We start from the raw sequence: 22,139 nt of genomic DNA, 5'->3' as shown, positions 1-22,139 counted from the left end.
GTCAGTAAAAGTTGAAGAACAACCTTGTGGTTTGCCAAAAATTGAAAACTATCATTAGTAAGACAGTTTCACCTTGGCAATGAGAATAATTACACATGATGTCAAAACAAATATAGTTCCTTTCGAGAAAAGGTCTTTTGAGGGCACTGTATTAGCAGTATTAACTATGAATTTTTAACAGTTCTAAATTTTCATAATATGTATATCAGTCATTGTAATTGCTTTGGTTCTTGGTAAATATGACCACAAATTTTACTTGCCAACTGTGTTTTGGAGATCTATTATTTTTGCTTTTCACCCACTTCTAATAACAAGCTTTTTTTATATAAATGCTTGACCATGATATAGTCAGGACTTCTTTCAGTGGGACAGATATAGTTAGGACTTCTTTCAGTGGGACAGGAATCATTATGTTATCACTTTGCTTTCTTTTACTGTAAAGAATTCTGTTTCCTTGCATTCGGAGAGATAAATACAGCAATGAGCTTTCTAAGAACATAATGAGAAAAGTTATATGAGGTTCCAATCCCCACCAGCATCAATGATGTGTAAAGTGCCATTATGTCCTTTAGCTATGAAAATAGCTCTAGAAAAAGCTAAAACGTACTCAGTTGTTTCCCTCTGTGAAGTTATACCTAGATAGTTTCTGGGGCTGAATGTCTCTATGAAAGGAATTACAGTGATTTGTTGGTGGTCTGTGGAGCTTATGATACAGATGGAGCTCTGAATCCTCTCTTTTTCCATCCAAAGGTCTTAAATGGTGCAGGTCCATATAACTTTGACTGTGGCTGTCCAATGCTCAGAGCTCTTTTCTTTATGGAAGTGATTTAGATCACACTGGCATTGCCAGGTTTTTTACTAGAGGCCATGAGAAATCATTGAGGGCTGTAATGGACCAGTATCTGTAGGCTTCTTGCTCTGTGAACTGAACGGGTGAACAGCTGGAGAAAAGAAGGCTGCTGTTGGATTGCTTACACAGAAAGTGGTAAGTAGCTCCCTCTGTGTTGGAGGATATGGTATGGTTGTGGTGCTCTCAATGGAGACAAAAATTAGCACAACTTTACAAAGCACAAAATGAACCCTAATGTCTTCACAGCTGTGGATGGTTCTGGTCGCTCCATTTGGACAGATAAAATAAAGCAGAAGAAGCTGCTGAGAAGGCTGATGGTAGGAAGGAAAGTCTAGTTTATTAGAGAGGAGTAAAAGAGCTTGGCTTTTAGTTCTTTTAGTCTCACAGAAAAGCTGAGAAAAAGTGTATTAATGGTTGTAGATAAATGAAAAGTAAATTCCAGGGTGAAAAGCATCTATTTAAGTGCAAAGATAATGAGCACAATCACAAGTCAGTAGAACTTAACCATTCTTATGTTTATGTAAGAAACGAAAAGATTTGGTCCTGGCAGACAACAGGACTTCTGGAATAGCCTTGGCTCTCACAATAGTGCACACAAAAGTCTGACTGATTTTAGAATGTTGCTTCACCAGTTTTTGAAAGGGATTAAATTATATGGTACCTGTGGTTCTCAGGGGACTAGACTCAGTGATCTGCGACATCCTTTCTATTTGTGGAGAGAATAAGATGGATTTTTGCATAGCATCTGTTCTCAACTGGAAATCAAAAAAGGACATAATTAAATTAATCATCCTTATTGGCCTTTTGGCTACAATTTAGACATCAATTATTGCAAACCCACCCTTTCCCTGTTTTGTAAAAATACCTACAATCCCATGCTTGCTTTTAATGGTGGTTCAAGAATAGGAATTGTTGGAATAGAGAGAAACATCATCAGAATATAGTCATGTTCCTTTCTCTATGCCTTCTCTGACAGCTGTACCTAAAGTAGAGATGTAGGTAATAGCTTTGCCAGTGAGGATCTCTCAAAAGGGAGGAAAACTCTTCGTTTTACATTCACTGACTTTAATGTAGGTATCTCAATTAATGAATGTTAAATATCTGACAACCTAGTTCCAACTAAGAATACATTTTAAGGCATTTTCAGGCTTATTACTATTCCTTACAAAGTTGTGGAAGAGCTGCCACCAACTCTTCTATGAACAAGGTACAACAGAACTAACAGATAGGCTGTGAAACCAGATTTTTCTCAGAGTCTTTCATGCATGACAGAACATCCAGGGAAGAATTTCCACAATTCTGCACTTGATTCAGTGCCTGGAGATATGAGAGGAAATGGGAAGCAGATCTGATCTTCATTTCTTTTTCTTGGCAATTTTGATTCATGAAAACACTCTCTGTGCCCCCTAATCCAAGTCTTCCTCTGCTGATCTCACTTTCTTCTTTACAGTCGTTAGGCAGAACAATGGGATATTACAATTGGCTTAGATTGAGGAGAAGTTGCTGTGCTAGCTAAAAGTTGGCACCACATCTTCTATTCAGAATGCTTCATGGTGGTGGTGTCTGTTCAGATAACCTCTAGCTACAGTTGAGTAATACCACAAATGGGGAAAACCCCAGAGAAACAGGAAAATCCCTAACTGTTTGTGCATTGTGTAAGTATATTTTGCTTAGGCTTTTTGCCAAAGAAGATATGAATCAAAGATTCTCCCTGTAGAGGAGTAAAATGTACTATCATGTTGAGGATCTTATTTTTGCATAAAGGATGCCCTCGGCATTTGTGAAAGGGGAAGAAAATTTCCATTCTGGTTTTAGTGTGTTATGTTTTTCTATTGCACTCATCACTGAAAATTCCTGAAAACAAAAGATATAGAAAGTGGGAGAGGAACTTGGTTAATTCATTTGAGTTCTTCTTTCAGACAAATTGTCTCTTTGGACTATTTTGCAAAATGATTGTAAAAGAAAATACCACCCCCACCCACTTGGTATTGTACAATAAAAAGAAACACTTAAAAAATTAAGAAATTGGGCTGTGACCAAATGTTACTGTAACTGGCAAGTGTTTGTGAAAATATTTGATTATTTACGTAAACCTTCCCAACAACTCCTCACCCAGGAGCAAGTGCCCAAGACTGAGAAAACATCTCCCTACCAGAACAAAAGTCACTGAAGGGTGTTTCTTTCTTTGCCATGGAAAAGACAAGAAAATAAATGTAAGGGCCCAGATGATAGGATTCCTCTAAGCAGTAGTGAAAACCAATAATTAGGATAGACTAGAAGGTATAAGAGGATTTCTTTGCAATGCCACAGCCCCAGAGAAGTGGGTGTTTTGGTTTCCCCCTCAACGTATGTAATTTCATTATTTTGCATACAATTTTCATTTTTAGGTGTCACAACAGGGGGAGGACCTTCTTTAATTAAAAGGCTGTTTCCTCTGATTTTCGTAAGATTTTTTTTTTGTTTAATTCAATGAGATCTTGAATTTTTTTACACATAATTTTTGCACTAAGATTGTAACCAGAAAGAATTCTTGGTAAGTTAGTTTAAAGATGCTATTCTAAGAAATTTTGACTGGCAATCGGGAACTCTGTTGAGCCACCTAACCAAAATATTTTCAATAGTCTGGCTGTAAAATGGGAAGTTAAAAATACGGAAGTAATTTGCTGAATTACCAGCCTCACGAGAGATTAATTTCTTCCAGTAAGTAATGACTGAGAAATTAGTTGATCCAGTAGTTAAGTTTTCTCAACAAAAAAGTGAGCTCCCTAACACATTCACTTGATTTTTCACAGTCGTATTTGGCTATTTCACTTCCTATGGCCGTACAGAACCTCAAGTAAAGAGACTGAATTCAGATTTTCCTGCAGCATAATTCTGCAGGATTTAATTAGAAATAATCCAAAATTAGGACTTTGAAACAGCAATTAAAAGTGCAGTAATTTTATATGAGCTGGCATGTTCCCCTTCTATTGGCTTAGTGTTGCACTGAATAATTCAGAAAACTATAGTCTTCTTTCTATTGATGAATGTGTAGTGGGAGCATCAGCAACTACCAATGAATCTTATTTTGGGGGGAAGCGGACAGAAATAATTAATAAATAACAAGTATTTCTATGATACAACAGAAATTAGGTCTTATTGGTTACATTTTTCAGTTTTTCATGGAGATTTGAGGAAATTATAAACACATTGAAATAGAAGTTTTAGAACAGCTATGTAAAGAAGTTTGGTTTAATTTACAGAAAAATAAAATGGTTTGGGTTGTAAGGGAGCTTTAAAGGTCATCTAGTCCAGACGCCCTGCAGTGAGCAGGGGTAGCTCCGACTAGATCAGGGTGCTTAGAGCCCCATCCAACCTGGCCTTGAGCGTTTCCAGGGGTGGATCATCCACTATCTCTCTGGACAGCCTGTGCCAGTGTTTCACCATCCTCATTAAAAAACACTTTCTTCCTTATGCCCAATCTAACTCTACCCTCTTTTATTTTAAAACCATTACCCCTTGTCTGGTCACAACAGATACTAAACTGAGTGTCAATGTATTATGCTGTAGAAGCAGCCAAAACTATATCTTTAACAATGTCTTAAATAATTTTTATAATCTATCTTCAGTCTATGAAAGCATATGACCATGTCTGTCTTATTAAACCACAAAATGTGGTTTAAAATATCACCTTTTATGCATTTGCACTTTTGTGAGTCATAGGAACAAACTGCCAATAGTCAAAGACAGTAACTTATGTCCAAAAGTGATTATTAAAAATTGGAGGTTCCAAAAGGACATAAGAATGGGAACTGATACAGGTTAGATATTGGTCACTGTTTCCTAAAGGCCTCCTTTAAGAAGGAGTTTATTTATCTCAAAAGCTACAATGAAGGATAGGACACACTTTTCAGGTACCCCAGGCAGATGCCACAGGGCATGCTGCCATTTCTTACCTGCAGCAATAATACGGTTTTGCTCTACAGCTGTGTTTCTGGGGAGCTCAGAATTCCCTGTGAATGCAAGTCTCCTGGAACACCAAGAAACAGCTGTTTTATGATCTGCTAATGCTTGTCCAGGCTGCAGCCTCTGTGTTTGTATACAATTCAAGAACTTCTCAATATCCACCAGAATTTTGCTGGCTCTAGAACTCACAGATTGTTGGCTTGTTGACAAGAGCCTAAAATGTTACAACAGGACTGAGAGCTGCCATCCTGTTTGAGAGCAGAGGAGACAAGGTGGTGCCTGCTACTTCTGTGGGTGTGATAAAGTGTTTCTGTCAACACAGCACTGCTTTTAAAGGAAAGACAATGGGAACATATATTCTGTATGCAAAAGAATACTGGTATAAAGGGTTTTCCCAGAAACTTGAGTGCCAGAACGGCAGCAAACAGTATTTGCTGGCTAAGCAATAGCCTTTCTTTAGAATGTCATGCATAGCAGTCAAAGTAAGATTTGTTATTTTTGTACTTTACAAAACTTTAGTGTGTGGTTAAATGTTTATTTTACTGGGAAAATGGATGTAGTCTCTCTGAAAGAGCTGGAACTTTGTTAAAATCTCAGTGCTCAGTGCCAGGTTCACTTTGCCTCTTATAAAGACACTTTCTCTTGAACACAATAAGTACTGTGGCTAAGTAATTTAATTTTCAGTCTTCTAAGCCAGATGTTAGAAATAAAAGTCTTACTTCTAGACTTCATTTGCAATTGCCATAATGCTTCCTTTCTTGTGGGATCTCCTAAAATCATATAATATTCAATAATATTCTAGATATCTGCCATTATAAAATTGCTGGGTTTCTTTGCCCTGGTATGAAGAAATACATTGTAGAATTTAATGGAGCAATACATAAATTCTTGATTAGTAGGAATGGCAGTACCTGATAAAATGATGTCTGTATTTGATGAAACTGTTATACTTGTTAGAACAATTACATACCTCAGTAGGAATACATGAAAATGAGGATAATGCTGATCTTGTATCCCTGTAAGTATCAGGCTATCATATGCAGCATTGATATGCTTTCCCCCTGTATTTAAATATCTTTTTTTTTTAACCTTGAAAATTATTTCTATTGAGAACTGTGAATTTTTTTTATCTGTTTAAAGTATGTTTATATTTGTGTGCAATGATTAAGCGATATTTATTTTTATTGTTACCTCAACTTTTAAAATATTTTGTTTCTGTTTGCAGGGGATTCATTGTAAAAGCAAACCCTCTGGTGAGTATACATCATTCACTTTTTTACTATGTTTATTTTAAAGATAATTTTTAAAGATAAAAAAATCCACCATCCTAATGACATCAGATCACTGTCATGACAGGGTATTTACCACCAGTTCTTTTGTACAAAACATTGGAAATTGGTAGGTTTTGATAAATAATAGGTTGATAATGACAATTGCTTTATAATTTTCCTTACCACAGATGGTCATTGGGAGAATTTGAAAAGTAATTTCCCACATTTTTATTCTTCTACTTACTATTGATACTGCCTTCAGTAATAATACAGGGTCTTGAATTACCTGAACTCTGAAGCCTCCATCAGTCACTCCTCCAGTGCACACAGTCATTTGCAGGGAAGTATGAGGCAGCTGCCTCACAAACGCTTTCCCCTGAGAGGACAGTCACCGTCCCCTCTGAGAGGACAGTCACAGTCCCCCCTTAGAGGACAGCCATAGCCCCCCTGAGAGGACAGTCACAGTCCCCCTGAGAGAACAGTCCTAGCTGGAGGCACAGCTCTGAGCACTGCTGGCCTCCGCAGTGCCTTTCTTGAATCCATGTGGCAGAGATAGACAGGGAGAAGATGTGATGCTGAGCTCAAGCACGTGAGATGCTGATGCTATGGCATGGGGCTCGAGCTGAATGTCAGCTGTCATGAGTTCGTACTCAGAATGTGTGGTACTTAAGGGACATGTGTGAAGGTGGAAAGAAAGAATACGCGTATAAAAGTGATGCAGTTAAAAGTCCCAACAGAAGAAGTCTCTAGTCTTCTGCTGGTGAGCAGAGTGAACCTTTGGTGGCTGGTTCAAGGGTTGTGAATGAATCTTGTTAGGACCAGGCAGCTGAGCTGGTAGTTGCACAAACTATGTGGAGGGTAGAAGAAGAAACAGGGGTGTTGACCCTTGCTCCGCTCACTGAAGCATGCCTTCATGTCCTTGGACAGTACAGGCTGAGAAACCAAGCCTTTCAACCTGCTCTCAAAGGGAAGAACACCTGTAATTCTGTTGGTTATGAGTTAAAATCTGTGCTGGGTATTTCACAAATGCAGCTCTAGATAGTGGAGACTCACAGGTACCACGAGGTGGTGATTCATTCCATCCATTTTAGGACAAGGTGATTTATATGCTGGGAGGGAGGTGAGAGGGGTTGTCCCTCTCTGTTGACTGCAGAGTTGCTCAGATCACAGACACAGCCTGGTTGAGGTTGGAAGGCACCTCTGGGAATCATCTGGTCCAACCCCTGATGCAGGCACATGCAGATGATGCACATATGATATGCTAGATGTTTTACTCTTAACTGGAGGGCCACTGAAGGTCCATATCTTTGAAGATGACATACATGAAGCTGGTTGTAGGTTTTTCAGTGCTGTCTGAAAAAGACTTATTAGCGATCTTTAACACAAGTAACATGTAGGATGACTCAGACTCACAGGAGTGATGAAAACACATTTTTTGTCTTCATCCTAATTCACTTGTGCAACAGTGGGTGTATACTCCTTTCCATACTTTCTTTTCTATATTATTTTAAAAATTTATTTATTATTTTAGATAAAATTACCATAAAAGACCCTAACTCTATAGTAGAGGACTTTTGTAGTAGTCATTTCTTTTAGCTGCAACAAAAAGATTACTTTATTCCCTAAAATTTGCAACCACCACCTCAGTAGTATTTGGCAACATGGCTTTGACTCTGCCTTCTTCCTCCTGCTCTTCTAGAATGTGAGGTAGTGCATAAGAGCTACTGCAGTATTTGAAATTCACTGTAATATATCCATATGTTGATATCAAAATATCAATGATTTTAAAAGAGATTACATTTTCAGAAAATGTATTTAGCACAGTATATCACCATGTTGTTCAATATCTGTGAAAGTTTGAAATGTTTTCTGAACACACAACCATGAAACCCTTTTAATTTACTGTGCATTGCAATCTATTGTGAAAGAGAGTCTCTCAGCCTGAAATTTAATCAATTTCATAATTGCTCTGAGTACTTTCAAGTCGTGAATTTTGTTACTTATTAACTGAAGTGCACCATGTGGTTATTGTAGGATGGCATATCTACTTTGTTTATGAATTTTGTTGAATCATCCTAATGAGCAGATGCATCAGATACAGTGGTAAATCATATGCAAATAGGTTTGAAATGCTACTGTAATTTATACTCATGGAATGATGTGCTAGTGAAGCAATTCTAGTAGGCTTTAGAGATGCTCACAGATTTAGCACTGTCAGTATCCTTAAGTAGTTCAGATTCTTACAATACTTGTAGGGAAGACATATCAGATAAAAAAACCAGTTAGGATTTTCTATTGGGTGTTGTCCCAGCCTTGTTATTAATTGGCTTTCTCTGCCCTTTTATATTTTTCATGCTGCTCTCCAATTTCATGTTCTTACCTGAGGCTTCAAATTATCCATCTAATCATTTCTATTGCGTATTCATTGCTCAGCTCTGGCTTCTATTATCCAACTGTACATAAGGTGTGATTTGCTGTCATGACAGTTCTAGGTTGATTGCTGCATCATCAGATTAAAAAAAATTATCTGCTGTGGTTGAGCTGATGGCAAAAATACAAAGAAATGTCTACATGCTGAAGAATAAGCCTTGGTTTCTTTATGCCTGGGCTTATGTGTCCATAATTAAGGAACCTTTTATTAAAGCAACAATCTCTCTCTCATGTAGGGCTAATTACAGTTATTATTCATAAACACAAAATTTAGGTAAGATTTACTCAGCAGATAGTTTGTGTAGCAAGATGTATCTTTATGTCTTCTGGAGTATAGATAAACACTATCACTACTCGTGTGAAAAGGAAAATGGGGTGTGTTTCAGAAGAAAATACCTTGGGGGGGATTAAAAGACGATAAAGTAAGAGTTTACTGAAGAATTAGTCAGAAATGAGTCTTCTACTGTGATGATTTATACAATGAAAATTATTTTCTGTCAGGTCTTCCTTGTATCATGTATTTGCTGTAATCCAAAGCTAGTACCCTCATGCCTGATATGATCCATGTAAATTGTTATTAATGAGTTTTGCAGCGTTTTGCAATTCTCAAAATCCATCATAAAATTAATAGAAAAAATCCATAGTGGAAGCATAATTTCATTATATTCAGTGCTTTACGTATTTCTTCTCAGTTGGAAAGTAGAAACTGTGATAAAGGAGAGCAGTGTCTCTGCTGACAGTACAGTAGCCCCTAAGCCTGTGTTTGTGCATCTGCCTGATGCTGATCCAAAGTCAGTAATGCACCTATGTTGACGTAGAATTCTTGTGAGATAATTCCAAAATTATACTGTACCTCAGGCTGTAATAGCTAAGGAGAAAATATAACTAAGTCATGGTGCTTTCCCCAAAAAATAAATAGGGTCAAATGACATGGTGAAAAACAGAATGCTTTGTAAAGAACTGTCAGCTTTGAATATATATGTGTATACACACATACATATGTCTACATACATTGCTCTTCCCTTAAACCATTTTTCTGCAGACACAGGAATGAGCAAGGTTATAAGCCTGGATCAAGAAACTTATGCCAAAACCCAAAAAATTAGGCAGAAACAGTTAGTCCCAGATACCATTGGGTGTCCACAACTGCATCTCATATGATGCAGTCAGGAAAATATCTTTTTGAGCAAAGAGAGAGCGAGCTAAAACTAATCATCACTTGTCACATTATTAGTAATGGTTATCAGGTAGTTCTGCAATATAATAAACTCACAGTTGTGGGTGGATCGAGTGTTGTACAATAACTTTCCATCCTGAGATACCTTCAGGATTATTACACCACCCATTCCTGGAGCATGGAATGCAGTGTTCATATTGGGCTGCTCTGCACTGTACAGGGGGCATGAGGGCTGCCTTATCTCTGTGGAAATGTTTAGAAATTCTTCAAAAGTCAAAGTACTCCAACCTCTCTTAAAGCCTTATTTGTATATCTTGTGTTTTTTCTCTGGTTTGCATAAATCGTCTTCTCTAGTTGCCAAAAGTTGTCCAAAGTATTTCTTTGGATATTTCAGAATTGACCTACCGGCCAGTTGAGGTAAAGTGTCCTCATTTTCCCATTCTTTTCCACTTGGTTCATATCAGTATACCCTGTTGCCTCCAAAATATGCTCAGTGACACAAAACCAGGATAATGGAGTGGAGATTCAGGTGTGAAGAGTTTGTCTCTTCTGACTTGATATGTGTATCACAGGACTTATTTCTCCTGATACCAGATGTGAGGGCACTTAAGGCCTAACACATTTATGTCAGCCTGTCTTCACATCCTGCAGTATCAGTATCTGATCCTTGACAATGGGCTCCAGCTGCAACTGGACACTGGGAAGCTGAGGATCTCATAAGACAGGAAGAAGCCCTGTTCAGGTTAATGCACTTACAGTCTTTAAATTCAGAGCACTTTCCTTTATTAGAAGCATTGGAGGGGTAAGTAAGGATAAGCTTTGTCTTTCTTCCTTCTCCACACCCTACCTTTCCTCTGTGAGAACTGTGGATGTGTCTTCCATGTGAGCCAACGAGCATCCACACTTGACAACAGTTCTTGGCTTGACATTGAGGGACTTACCCCTTCCTGATGGTTTCCATTAAGAGTGTTACCCTGAATTTTATGGCAAGCACAGTATTGTGGCGCCGCTGTTTCATACTTTTCTCTTTGCCATACTTGTTGGACTCCTTCTAGGAGCATTTTGAACAGCATGACTGATATGAGTCAATTATTTTCTTTTTGTTCTTCCAGCTTCTCACTAGGGGAAGGAGAATGTTCAATAAAATACTTTGTTTTACTTGAGTGGTTTTTAATTCTCATGCTAGGTACTGAAGGGAGAAGGTTAGGAAATATTTCAAAGAAATTGCTATGATGTAGTTACACCTAAAAAGAGGTCTGCTACATTGTATACCTCAAGGGCCAAAACCCAATTCCCTGGCTTGTTCTGATAGTTTCTTGAACTGCAAATGTTTGGGACTACATACAACGGATGTGAAGTAGAGAAGCCCAAGGAATGCATTGGGGATTAAATCCACTGTACCAATATAAATTCATAAATAAATAACTGATTTCTGTGTAGGGCAGCCTGGGAAGTAGAAAGAGATGAAATATGCTAACTAATGATATTTGGGGCCTTAAGACTGTTTTTTCCTTTTATATGAGCCTACAGTTTTAGCTCTGCAATCCCATTTCCTAAGGCTTTGGAATGACTAAATTTCCATAGGGAAATAGAGTGAGAATAGAATGAGCTATGTTCTGTGCCTACTGATTACTGTGTCCTGTGCTTTGAAGAAGGATTGAATAATACTTATTCTGCTCATGTTGTTCTGGTCTAAAGCAGAAGGAAATCCTGTAGGTGTGAGGAATTTTTCAATGACTAGGAATGCAATGGTGCCCTCTTGTGTGAAAGTGAAATTTTAACAGCAATTGAGACCATCAGAAAATCCCAAAATTAAAATACTACCTATGAGAGTGCTCAAAATATACAGATAATGGTTTTGAAAAAAGTTTATATAAACTATTACTTTAGCCATGACGTAGCAGATGTAGTTAATTAAAAACAGTATTAGTCTAGGTGTGTTCTGCTAACCTTAGCTGTTAGAAGTATGATTGCTTCCTCTTGTGGGTTAACACTTCCCTAAGCCTGGAAATTTATTCCAACCCCCTAGATTGCTAGTGAAGCCAACTAGCTATGTTGGCTGTGTGAAAGTCTTAGGTAAAGTACTGGCTTTGCTGAAGTCAGTGGTGACTTTCTTTTTGATTTCAGGGGAGTTGGAACTTCACCTTTGGTGCTTGCTCTCCCCGAAGATGTCCTGTGTATAATGAGGTTTCTCTGTCCTTGTGTTTGCATTTGCAGGTGGCATTTTTAACAGCTTCTGCCATGATGCTCCTGCATCCTTATCTTCTACGGTACTGAAAAGCATGAAGATCTCAACAGTGATGAAATGTGTCCAAGGAAGCCCATGCTCTCTTCATTTAAACATTAAAGGAACACTGAGTCTGGATGGTAGGAATAAGCTTTGCTACTGAGCCCTTTCTGTTCACTTTTTGTTTATGGCAGTCCAGCCAAATTTTGTTCCATATTGTACTATTTGGGACCAAGCTGTTTTCGTGTAATGATATCAGAAAAATATTTTTGCAAAAGCATTTTACTGTGAAACAGGATGAATTTGTGACCCTTCTCAAGGGAATGAGAACTGAGATAATGAATTCTGCCTTCCAATGTAACTTGTCTCTGCCGGTGCCCCAAGCACACAGCTGCCCTTTTCTTTCTTGCTCTGACACCCATGCAGGCACACACACAAATTCTGTCTGTTCTGATAATCTGAACATGAGTGACTGCCCCAACAGAAGGAGAAACAATTTATTCATCTGAAGTTACAATTCTGCACTAAAATAAAGAACAAAAACATTGTGTGCATAGTCTATTTTTACTAACACCTTGCATTCATGTGCTTCAGGTGTTACCATTTAGATATTTCCTAGTTGCTTCACTCAGAGTTAATGGATTTATTTTTAAAATTTGCATAATTAAAGCTTCATTTATAGAAATCTGTGTTAAATCCTTGTTCCTGCTCGCATGTGTGGGTTATATATCATATCCCTTTTTAACAGAGATAAAATGCATGTGCCTTTCCTTAGAAGGAAAGCTCATGATATGGTATATTTTAATTTATGTTTTTGTTCTTCTTGAAGATGCTTAAATTATATTTTTGCAATCTGTTCCTAACTAATTTCAGAGAATGTCCGTGGGCTGGAAATATGTTCTTTTTCACTGGACACACAGCAATCTCAGTGCACAAATGTGAGATTCACTAGGAAAAAAAGCAAGATGCTTAACGGAAAGAAGGTAGACTCCTTTTTTGGGGGGAGTAATTTTTCATTTAAATGTTTACAAGCCTTTGGAGGAAAAATCTTTTGTATCTCTCTTATTTTCTTCTTATTGACTTTGTGGAAAATTACAGTGAAACTCCATGACAAAATACTCTTTTATAATGTATAAATTCAATTCTCCACACTTCTTCCTCTTCACTTTTGACAAGGGAAACTGCCTCTGCAAAGCCTAATTTTCATATTAATCTTGCTAGCTTTTGTACCCCCCAAAATGTGTGGAATCTTTACTGACTCCAATGTTGGAAGCACAATGCTACAGAGATTTTAACTGCATATTCTTTCAGTCAAACCATGTCAGTGGAATTTACACATCTAGAAGACAGACAGGTGCCTAAGAACTTGTGCTCATCTGTCCTAAGCCCTTGTAAGGGGCAGTATTTGTTAAGGGGAAGTATTTGTTATCAAAATTTGCAACTGGGAAAAAAAAAAAAGAACCACTCTTGACCAACTGTTTGAAAGACATTAATTTTTGCATTCAGTTGCTGGTGGGTGACTGTTATTGGTCCTATACATAGTGTGTTGCTTCATGTCCTTTGTACATGTTACACTGATTGCACATGTGGAACAAAGTTCTCCCAAAGTGAAATTGCAGTTTGCACTTGGTGTCACTTGATGATGGAACATCCCTATGGGCAATGCAGGGCCACCAGGCAGCAACCAGTAATTTTTAGAATAAGACAAGTTTATAGGTGAGAATCAGCAAACATATTTAATGAAATATTCCTAGTTTCAGTTCCGTGACTAAAATGCTGACATCAGAGGTCTTTTCCCTCCAAATGACATGTATCAAATAGGAGTATATCCAACATGAAAATCTATATGGAATTGAAGAGTTAACTGATAGCAGTGAGGGAATGACCTGCTATAACTGGACCTGAACTGTTTTTCCTAAGTTACCTTCTGTCTTAACCACTATTATTATAATTAATAAATTTTCTTAAGTTCCCATTAAATATTTAAACAGACTTTTTTTTTCCCATTCTGCAAATGTTTGTGCTCGTAAAATGCCTATAGACTGGGGCCTTTGGTATGTTTATGCTTTTAGGATTATTTGATATCTTGTAGGTATTTGGATATCTGAAAGTGAAGGTGAGAGCAACATCCTGGATTAGAAATAATGATACTCTTTAAATCCTTTTATTAAGTTGTATTTACTTCCTTTACACTCTTAATGCTATCTTATTGACTGCTTACTGCTGCTTGTAAAAGTAAATAGATCTGTAAAAAGAATATTTCTTGCTTAAATATCTTAACCAAAGGTTTTTATGTATCTGGAAGTCATGCATGAACTTGATTTTATAAATGTTTTCAACAGGTACAGGTACAATTCAATTGCATTGAAGTCAACGTAGCACAACGTATCTATGTGACCATGACAACTGTACCACATTACTGTGAAGTCAAGCTGAGTCAGGAATACTATGTCGAAGGTAGGAAAACATCTCAAATCACATGTTTTTCAAGAAATATCTTGTTGAAAGAAAAACCTCAAACCAACCCAAAAAAACTTCAAAGGCCAAAGCATGTCCCAGTCATGTTCTGGGATATACTGACCTAACTGATGGTAGATCATGTATGCCAGGACCAGTCTTAGTCTATGTTTCAGTCATTTTTAAAGGTCTCAACTTGCTATAAACCCCAGAGTTTATATCTAAAAGTATGTGGAAAACTGAACTACGCTATGCATTTGTCCCAGTTACCCTTCTTGTGACTGGCATGTGCTTTTCTCAGCCTGCAGGTTTAGCCCTGCCTGCTCTCTGTGCCTCAGATGGAGCTTTTGCTTCTCTGCATGGGTGGGCCGGGGTGGTTTTAATCAGGAAAGCTTAATAAGAGAGTCTACAGAAATTTGTTTTTACTTTTATTATCTAGCTGTTCTATTTCCTTTTGCCATGTGACTGGAGAACATTAGGTAGCATTTCCCCATGTTTTTGGGTCGAAGTGCCTATAAATTTTTTACAAATCATGTCAAGTGCATACAAAAATTGATTCAGCACTGTGGTCCAACCAAGATACAGTGTGGCCAGGAAATGAAAGAGCAAAAAATTACATGAGACCCCTTGTTTGATCCTTCCCATCTCCAGAGCCCATGGATGGGTGGCTCTTGCCCTTGCCCCTTGGTACAGTGTCACCCTGCTATGCAGTTTGACACTTTGCTACAAGAAAAGCCTTTAATTTTCTTAATAAATTATGATTGACTATTGAAGTATATATGTACTTTGTGAATGAAGAGGGGGGAAAACAAGGTTTTATAAAGCCCAGTTTTAAGAGACATTACCAGGGTGAGTGAACAAATGAAAGTAGGAAATATTTCTTGGTGGAAAAGAACTTTGTGGGGCAATGAGAGCAAAGTGCTGCTTGAATACTGTGTTATGCAAGGAGAGGTGAAAGCAGCACACGAAAAGTCGTTTTAGTGTTCTTAAGAGTTAAGTTTTGGAGATACAAATACCAGATTATATCTGGGAGTGTTGCCTGGCTTCTAATTCTGGTAAGGAGCTAGCAGCTAGATAGGGTATTTCTTTCTAAGCCCGGAGTCAGAATAGCAAAAATAGAGAGTTATCAATAACAGAGAAATGTGCCTGGTAAAAACCAGTTGCTTTTCAAGAAAAAAGTAACTGAAATTAATATTATTACTTACATTTTTGTTAGATTTTAGGTAAAGAAGTGTGGTGTTATATCCTCAACTGCAGCCTTAAACTGCTGATGAGGTTTCTCAGTAGAAACCCCAGACTGGGGAGATGGTTCCTTAAGGCATATTGTGATACAATCTCTGTGTGTGGGAAGAGTACTTTTCTTTTTTGCCTTTTATCTAAAAGTGGATGTAAATCTGCTTTGAAAAAGAGGGATGAGAGAGGTTTCCTGTTGGGAATCTATTGGATAATTTGGCAGTTTGTTTACACATTTATATGAATAAAGCAGCACTGAGAAAACCTCTGGCTTCTGTTTTGCAGATTGCAGAAACAGTGATGTGGGAAAATATATCCCAGCTTGCTCAGGTGAGCTGATCTGCTATGCAATTTAGAGCTGTGAGATATTTCTGGTGGCCTATACAATGACATTTTCATACCTAAATAAGCAGGGAGAAAAAAGTATGATTTCCAACTACCGCTACTTGTAATTACCATGTAGTTGATAGGTAATGTTCTGGAAATATATTTCTATTGAAATGGTACATGGTCATATTCTGGAAATGTATTTCTATTGAAAATGCTACATGGGAGGTAAAGATTTTGGCAGTCTATTTGATTCCTAATCTTTGGAAATAGATTTGTATCCTTTTAATGCACTATGAATTGCTGGGTTTATGTTTTGTCTATAGACAGACCTCATAAATAGATTGAAATTAATTTGCCAAACTGCTATAGTGATTTTGGCATACCCGTGAATATATATAAAAGAATATCCTCCCACATGTAGCATTTGTCTAGCATAGTTGCACATATTCTCTCTGTAACAAAATTGCAATCGAGATAATCAGTTGTTATAGTAGCATTAGTGTGTATATTTCAAATATTTCTACATGAACTACATAAGATTTCAAGTACTAAAATTGAGATAAAATTGGTAGGTTTCTTGGCCTCTCAGTATTACAAGTGCAAATAATATTGAATGAAAATTATATCTCATAAAAAAACCCCTTGAGGACTATCAGGGTATAATAATAATATTAATAGTAATAATTTCAAACATTCTAGGTAAGAACCTAAAGACGTTGAGTTTCATCTCCATCAAGTTATGAATTATATTGTGTACCTTTTATAAATAGATAAAATAGAAATAATAAAGTTATAAAGGAACAGATGTAATAATTTCATGCTTGATTTTTTTTCAGCTGGAAAGTTAGATTATAATTTAGACAGGGCAAGGAAAATTGTAACAGTGAATGTATCCAACTTTCCCCGAGATCAAGATTACTATGTTCGCCTGTGCCACAAATGGTTTACCTGTGAAGATATTGGGGCATTTGCTGTGGTGAGTTAAATTCACAATTATTGGGAAACTGGTGGGGGATGCCTTGCAGGTGGCAATGCTCATTAAGGTCATAGTTATAGGAAATGCCTTCTATTTCTCTTTATCTCTATCTCTGTCTCTATCATCTATCATCTATCTATCTATCATCTATCTATCTATCTATCTATCTATCTCTATCTCTGTCATCTCTATCTCTATCTCTATCTCTATCTCTATCTCTATCTCTATCTCTATCTCTATCTCTATCATCTCTATCATCTATCTCTATCTCTATCATCTCTATCATCTCTATCTCTATCTCTATCTCTATCTCTATCTCTATCTCTATCTCTATCTCTATCTCTATCTCTATCTCTATCATCTCTATCTCTATCTCTATCATCTCTATCTCTATCTCTATCTCTATCTATCTCTATCTCTATCTCTATCTCTATCTCTATCTATCTCTATCTCTATCTCTATCTCTATCTCTATCTCTATCTCTAATCTCTATCATCTCTATCTCTATCTCTATCATCTCTATCTCTATCATCTATCTCTATCTCTATCTCATCATCTCTATCATCTCTATCATCTCTATCTCTATCTCTATATCTCTATCTCTATCTCATCTATGTCTATGTCTATATCTATATCTATATCATCTATATCTATCTATATCTACATCTATAGATCATCTATAGCTATCTATATCTATATCTATATCTATCTGTATCTATCTATATCTATATCTATATCTATATCTATGTCTATATCTATATCTACATCTATATATCATCTATATCTATATCTATATCATCTGTATCTATAACATCTATATCTGTATGTATATCTATGTCTATAATTTAGCTTTATTAAAAGTCATTTACTGTCCTGGATGCATAACCACCTTTTTCATTTCAGATAAAAGGAAAGGAATCCTTTAAATCCATTTCTCTGAAATATTCTCAGCTACTTCCCTGTCTTTGCATTGAGGTAATACAGTTTGGAATTTGGTATATATTTGTGTTTCTGATTAAAGAAATTTTATCAGGTATTTGTGCTAAGAAACCTGAAGAAAAAAGTGCTAGACCCAAGTTTTTGACTAAGGCTGTTTTGACCTCAGGATTACATAAATGTAAAGAAGAGATTTTTTAGGAAATGCTAATTATAACATAGCAATCAGAAGAAAATGGGATACAATTTAAAATCATTTATGGAATGTGTTGTGTAATATTATTTTGACTGATTTTTTATAAGCAAAGAAAAGACAGCAAATTTAATCTGACTGAATATCAGCAGCATTTGATATAGTATTGCATGAGAAGCTAAAACAGGAATTGAGGAAACTGAGAGTGAGAAGACTTGTATGGTAGATAATAACTAGCTGCAGGGCTAACTCAGCAACTCCTGTTGGATGGGCCTGTGCTGGTAGGGAGGTTATTTAAGGACCACACTTAGAGCCATTCTCATATAATTTTTTTCATCAATGACATGGGCACAAAACACAGGAATGTGTAATGGGATTTGCTGGAACACAGGTGGGACTTGTAATCAAAATGGAATAGGGTCAGGGTAACTGGAATAGATTAGAGATCTTCATATGTGACATAACTGAAGGATGATGAAGTGCAAAGTATGAAGTACAAGTTCATGCACTTGCTCTAGTAAAAAGAATTCATGCTGTAAGATGTGAGTCCTCATTTAGAAATAACAGTGGAAGAAAAAAGATCTGGGTGAAATAATTGATCACATTAACTAGCATGTGCCCATGATGTAAAAATGAACAGAAGTCTAGTGAGTTAGATTGTTCCAAGCTAACTGGAAAGTATGGGCAAGGTCTTCTTTGAAATACTGTAAGGAATTCTTGTACCCATATTCAAGAAAGATTAATTCAAAAGGAAGATGTACATTAAAAAAAATAATGGAATGGTTAGAGAATGAAGAGACTGTTTTACAAAGGACATTCAAAGACCATGTTTCCACTAGCCTGGTAAAACACATGCAAAGAGAAAATATGTTTGCTGTGTAAATACAGACCAGAAAGGTCCCTTATAAGGAAAGACAATATATGTTTTAAACAAAAGCCATTCTTGCAATGAGAATGAAGGGTGATAAACTTCATTCCGTGAATATATTCAGGTTACTTACAGATTTTTCTGACAACCTGAGAAGTGAGATTTTGGAATATTTTTCATACAAGGCATAAAAGGTCCCAAACAAATTTAAGATTATATTAATAACATAAAAAGATACTATGTGAACCTAGTTTCTCACTGAATTCTGGGGCAGGATTTGCATTGTGGATTAAGATATGTGAATTTAGATACCTAAATATAGATGTCTGCACTTGAATTAGGTGTCCAAACTCTTAAAGTCTGTGGAGATCTAATTAATGCCCTCAGTTTCTCAACTGACTAAAGGTAGATGGCTCTTTTGGGATGTGCTGGACTGCACTGTAGATTCCACTGGCTGCATTGCCTAGGTCTTCATAAGGCTACTGTGATAGTAAATTGGGCACTTTAGTCACACTTCAATGTGTACATTGTGGAACCTAAAATCACGTACCTAAATATGCAGGCGGAAACACAAAGTCCCTTCCAAGCCTTGGTAATTTTTTCATTCCACTCTGAAAATATGAAATCACTAGAAAAATATTATTCCTCTCAGTGTATACACAGAAAATTCCAAAATAGGATTGCTGAGCAAACAGATGGGAACTCTAACTAACAGAAACATTTGCATTTGAATATAAACAAATAGGGCGTAGTAGCAGCCATGCACATATACTTGAAGACTGGGTTAATTGTTACTTCTCAGATTTTAAGGATGCATCCTTTGCCATTGCCCAGGAGATCTGATAGTATGATTATTGAATGTGTTGATACCCCTAGAAAATAATGACACTGCAAGTAACTTAATAAAAATCAAACTGGAAGACTTTCTAAATGAAATTGGGCTAAATATACAACTTTGAAATAGTAGAAATATAGTGTTAGAAGCGACCACCTTAGTTCAATGCCCCTAATGACGGACAGTAAAATAAAAATATAGTGCAAAATCTCTCAAAAAAATTACTTCCAAAGCTTTCTAACAAACATAGCTTCCTTATCTTTGGTGAAAAAGTTTTCTGTCAGATTCTGCCTGAAATGTTAAAAACGTGTGTGTCTGAGACTCTCTAACTAATGTCCACTTTTTGGGTTGTAGGGTTGGCTGGCAATTCCAGATGCAAGGAGGATACAACTTTGCCCCTTTGAAAATGGCAAGTACTGTGTTATTACTCTTTATAGGAGTGATTTTCAGCAGTTCCAGTTCTATGTCACAATTTTAAAATAATCTACGGTAAAAATAATGTGTTGCAAGACTTCAAGGAAATAATCATAATGGTTTGTTTTACTGTGGGTAGATGAAATAGCTTACATTCAGACCAAACTGTTCACCGAGTTTATGCCAACATAAACACTAAGTAACTTTCTAGTAATTTTCCACATATTCTTAAGTCACATGCAAACTGGCCAGAAGGAATAAAAGCCTCTGGGGTTAGCTTAGGAATGACGTGAAAAGATGGCTTCAAGGAGACATTTGAAGAAGGTGTCCGATACCCAACTTAAGGGAGAGAGCAGGGAGTTGAAAAGGAGACAGCTAACTATATATGTGAGTTCCATGCTCAGTGGTAAATTGTCCACACAAATGTTCCAGCAATGTCAGAGTTTGGTCTGAGATGTCAGCTGAAAAAGAAATTGTCTTACTTACATACATATGAAAGTAAATGTTTTCCCAGGCAAATAGAAAAAAGTGTGGCCTAAAAAGCGTTTTATTGTGTTAAGTCCAAGATTTTGGTTTAAAGCACATGTAGAGGTACTGGGCTTACGGACAGTGTTGATTTGTGTCTAGACATCTTGAATAATATCTTCCTTCTCTCTTTGTGCACAGATACGAAGGTCTTATGGGATAATATTGTTTATAACCCATCAACACAAACCCTTGCTTGGGAGCCAGCCTGTCCTGTGCTTGTCCTGGTGAACCTGTGCAGGTTCACCAAGTCGAATGACCATTGTGAAGATATAGAAAACTCTTTCAAAAATTCTCCTGAAAAAGTAAGAGCTATATGGATTAATTCACACTGTGAGATTGAAGGCCTTCAACAAAGGCAGAATGTGAAGAACTAGACTTTGGAATAAGACCAGATGCAAATTCCTCTCTTCTTCTCTGAAACTTAAAACTATTCATAATCACAGTCTGTTCTTTTACACTAATCACATGGTTTATTCAAAATGGTCACTGACTCATTATAAAGAAATAAAAAGTGGAGATGACTGGGCAGCTAGTAATGTTTGCTATATTCTTTTGGGTAAACAGCGTTTGCATTTTATTTATAGTTCATGTCAGATTACTTTTAAAGTAAGGGAGACATTGAGAGGACAACTCATCTGTAGATAGACAGAATAGGTTGGAGAGATTTCTCTCTGATGGTAACACCTTTTTTTTACTATCACAAGAGTGTATTGTGATTCCATCAGATTTGGATATTTGACATTTAGACACCCAAAACGTAAATGAAATTAAGCTAAATTTCATCAAATATTTCTGGAGACATAGAAGTCCTTTGGTAGGGCACAATTGTTTTCGAATTAAGATCTTTCTGAAGTGCCTTCCTCAACCTGGTCCAATGTCTTGAAACTGTGAGTGCTGGAATATTGTGTCCCTTAGTTCTTCCAGCACTTATTTTCTTAAGTTGAAAAGGGTTTTCAAACGCATATGTCTTGAATGGCTTAACACTTCAATCTGAAGTTTGATGGTACTGAATGCTCTGGGTTTTATAAGGTTCATTAGAATTTGTTTCATTTTGAAAAATAAGTTGCAGGCTTGCCTGATTGTGGAGAGAAGGCAAGTAAACTGAAAGTAACAACTTTAGGACAGAAAAAAAGGCAAATAAAATCAAATATAAGATACTAATTTTTGAAACTTTTGGATTAATATTATTATTCTGATGACATGATTGGGGAGGGGGTGGGGCTGACTCAAGACTGTTGAATGCTTTTTTGATTGGGAACTCCTGGCCAAGCCTTTAGTGATTGTTCAGATTCACCATTTTATGAGTTTCAACAAAGCTTTGATCTTGAAAAAACAGATTAATTTAATTTTACATGTGAGTGATCCTTGTGGGATTAGTCATCTGCTGGTAACAAGCACAACTCTTTGCTTTCAGGACATAAAAAGAAAAACAATATAAGACTAAAATGAGGTCTGGCTGGTAATGGTTG

The 22,139-nt window shown here is 36.7% G+C and overlaps 1 protein-coding gene across 1 annotated transcript in view; it reads left to right on the top strand.

Annotated features, from left to right (window-relative positions):
- The window catches only part of IL17REL (interleukin 17 receptor E like), a 47,430-nt gene that overhangs the window by 14,674 nt on the left and 10,617 nt on the right, over positions 1-22,139 (top strand). Inside the window, exons 2-10 of the mRNA XM_085041632.1 lie at positions 6,021-6,048; positions 11,891-12,040; positions 12,774-12,883; positions 14,243-14,357; positions 15,876-15,920; positions 16,757-16,896; positions 17,800-17,871; positions 20,083-20,137; positions 20,809-20,972. Of these exons, the coding sequence (XP_084897758.1) occupies positions 6,021-6,048; positions 11,891-12,040; positions 12,774-12,883; positions 14,243-14,357; positions 15,876-15,920; positions 16,757-16,896; positions 17,800-17,871; positions 20,083-20,137; positions 20,809-20,972 (879 nt within the window). The remainder of the gene's footprint in view (positions 1-6,020; positions 6,049-11,890; positions 12,041-12,773; positions 12,884-14,242; positions 14,358-15,875; positions 15,921-16,756; positions 16,897-17,799; positions 17,872-20,082; positions 20,138-20,808; positions 20,973-22,139) is intronic.

The sequence above is a fragment of the Lichenostomus cassidix genome, chromosome 1Aa (assembly GCF_008360975.1).
Source record: "Lichenostomus cassidix isolate B80296 chromosome 1Aa, HeHo_3.0, whole genome shotgun sequence".
In the NCBI taxonomy this organism is placed as follows: Eukaryota; Metazoa; Chordata; class Aves; order Passeriformes; family Meliphagidae; genus Lichenostomus; species Lichenostomus cassidix.
Note: the sequence above shows the minus strand (reverse complement) of the source record. Positions and strands in the feature narration are given on the sequence as shown.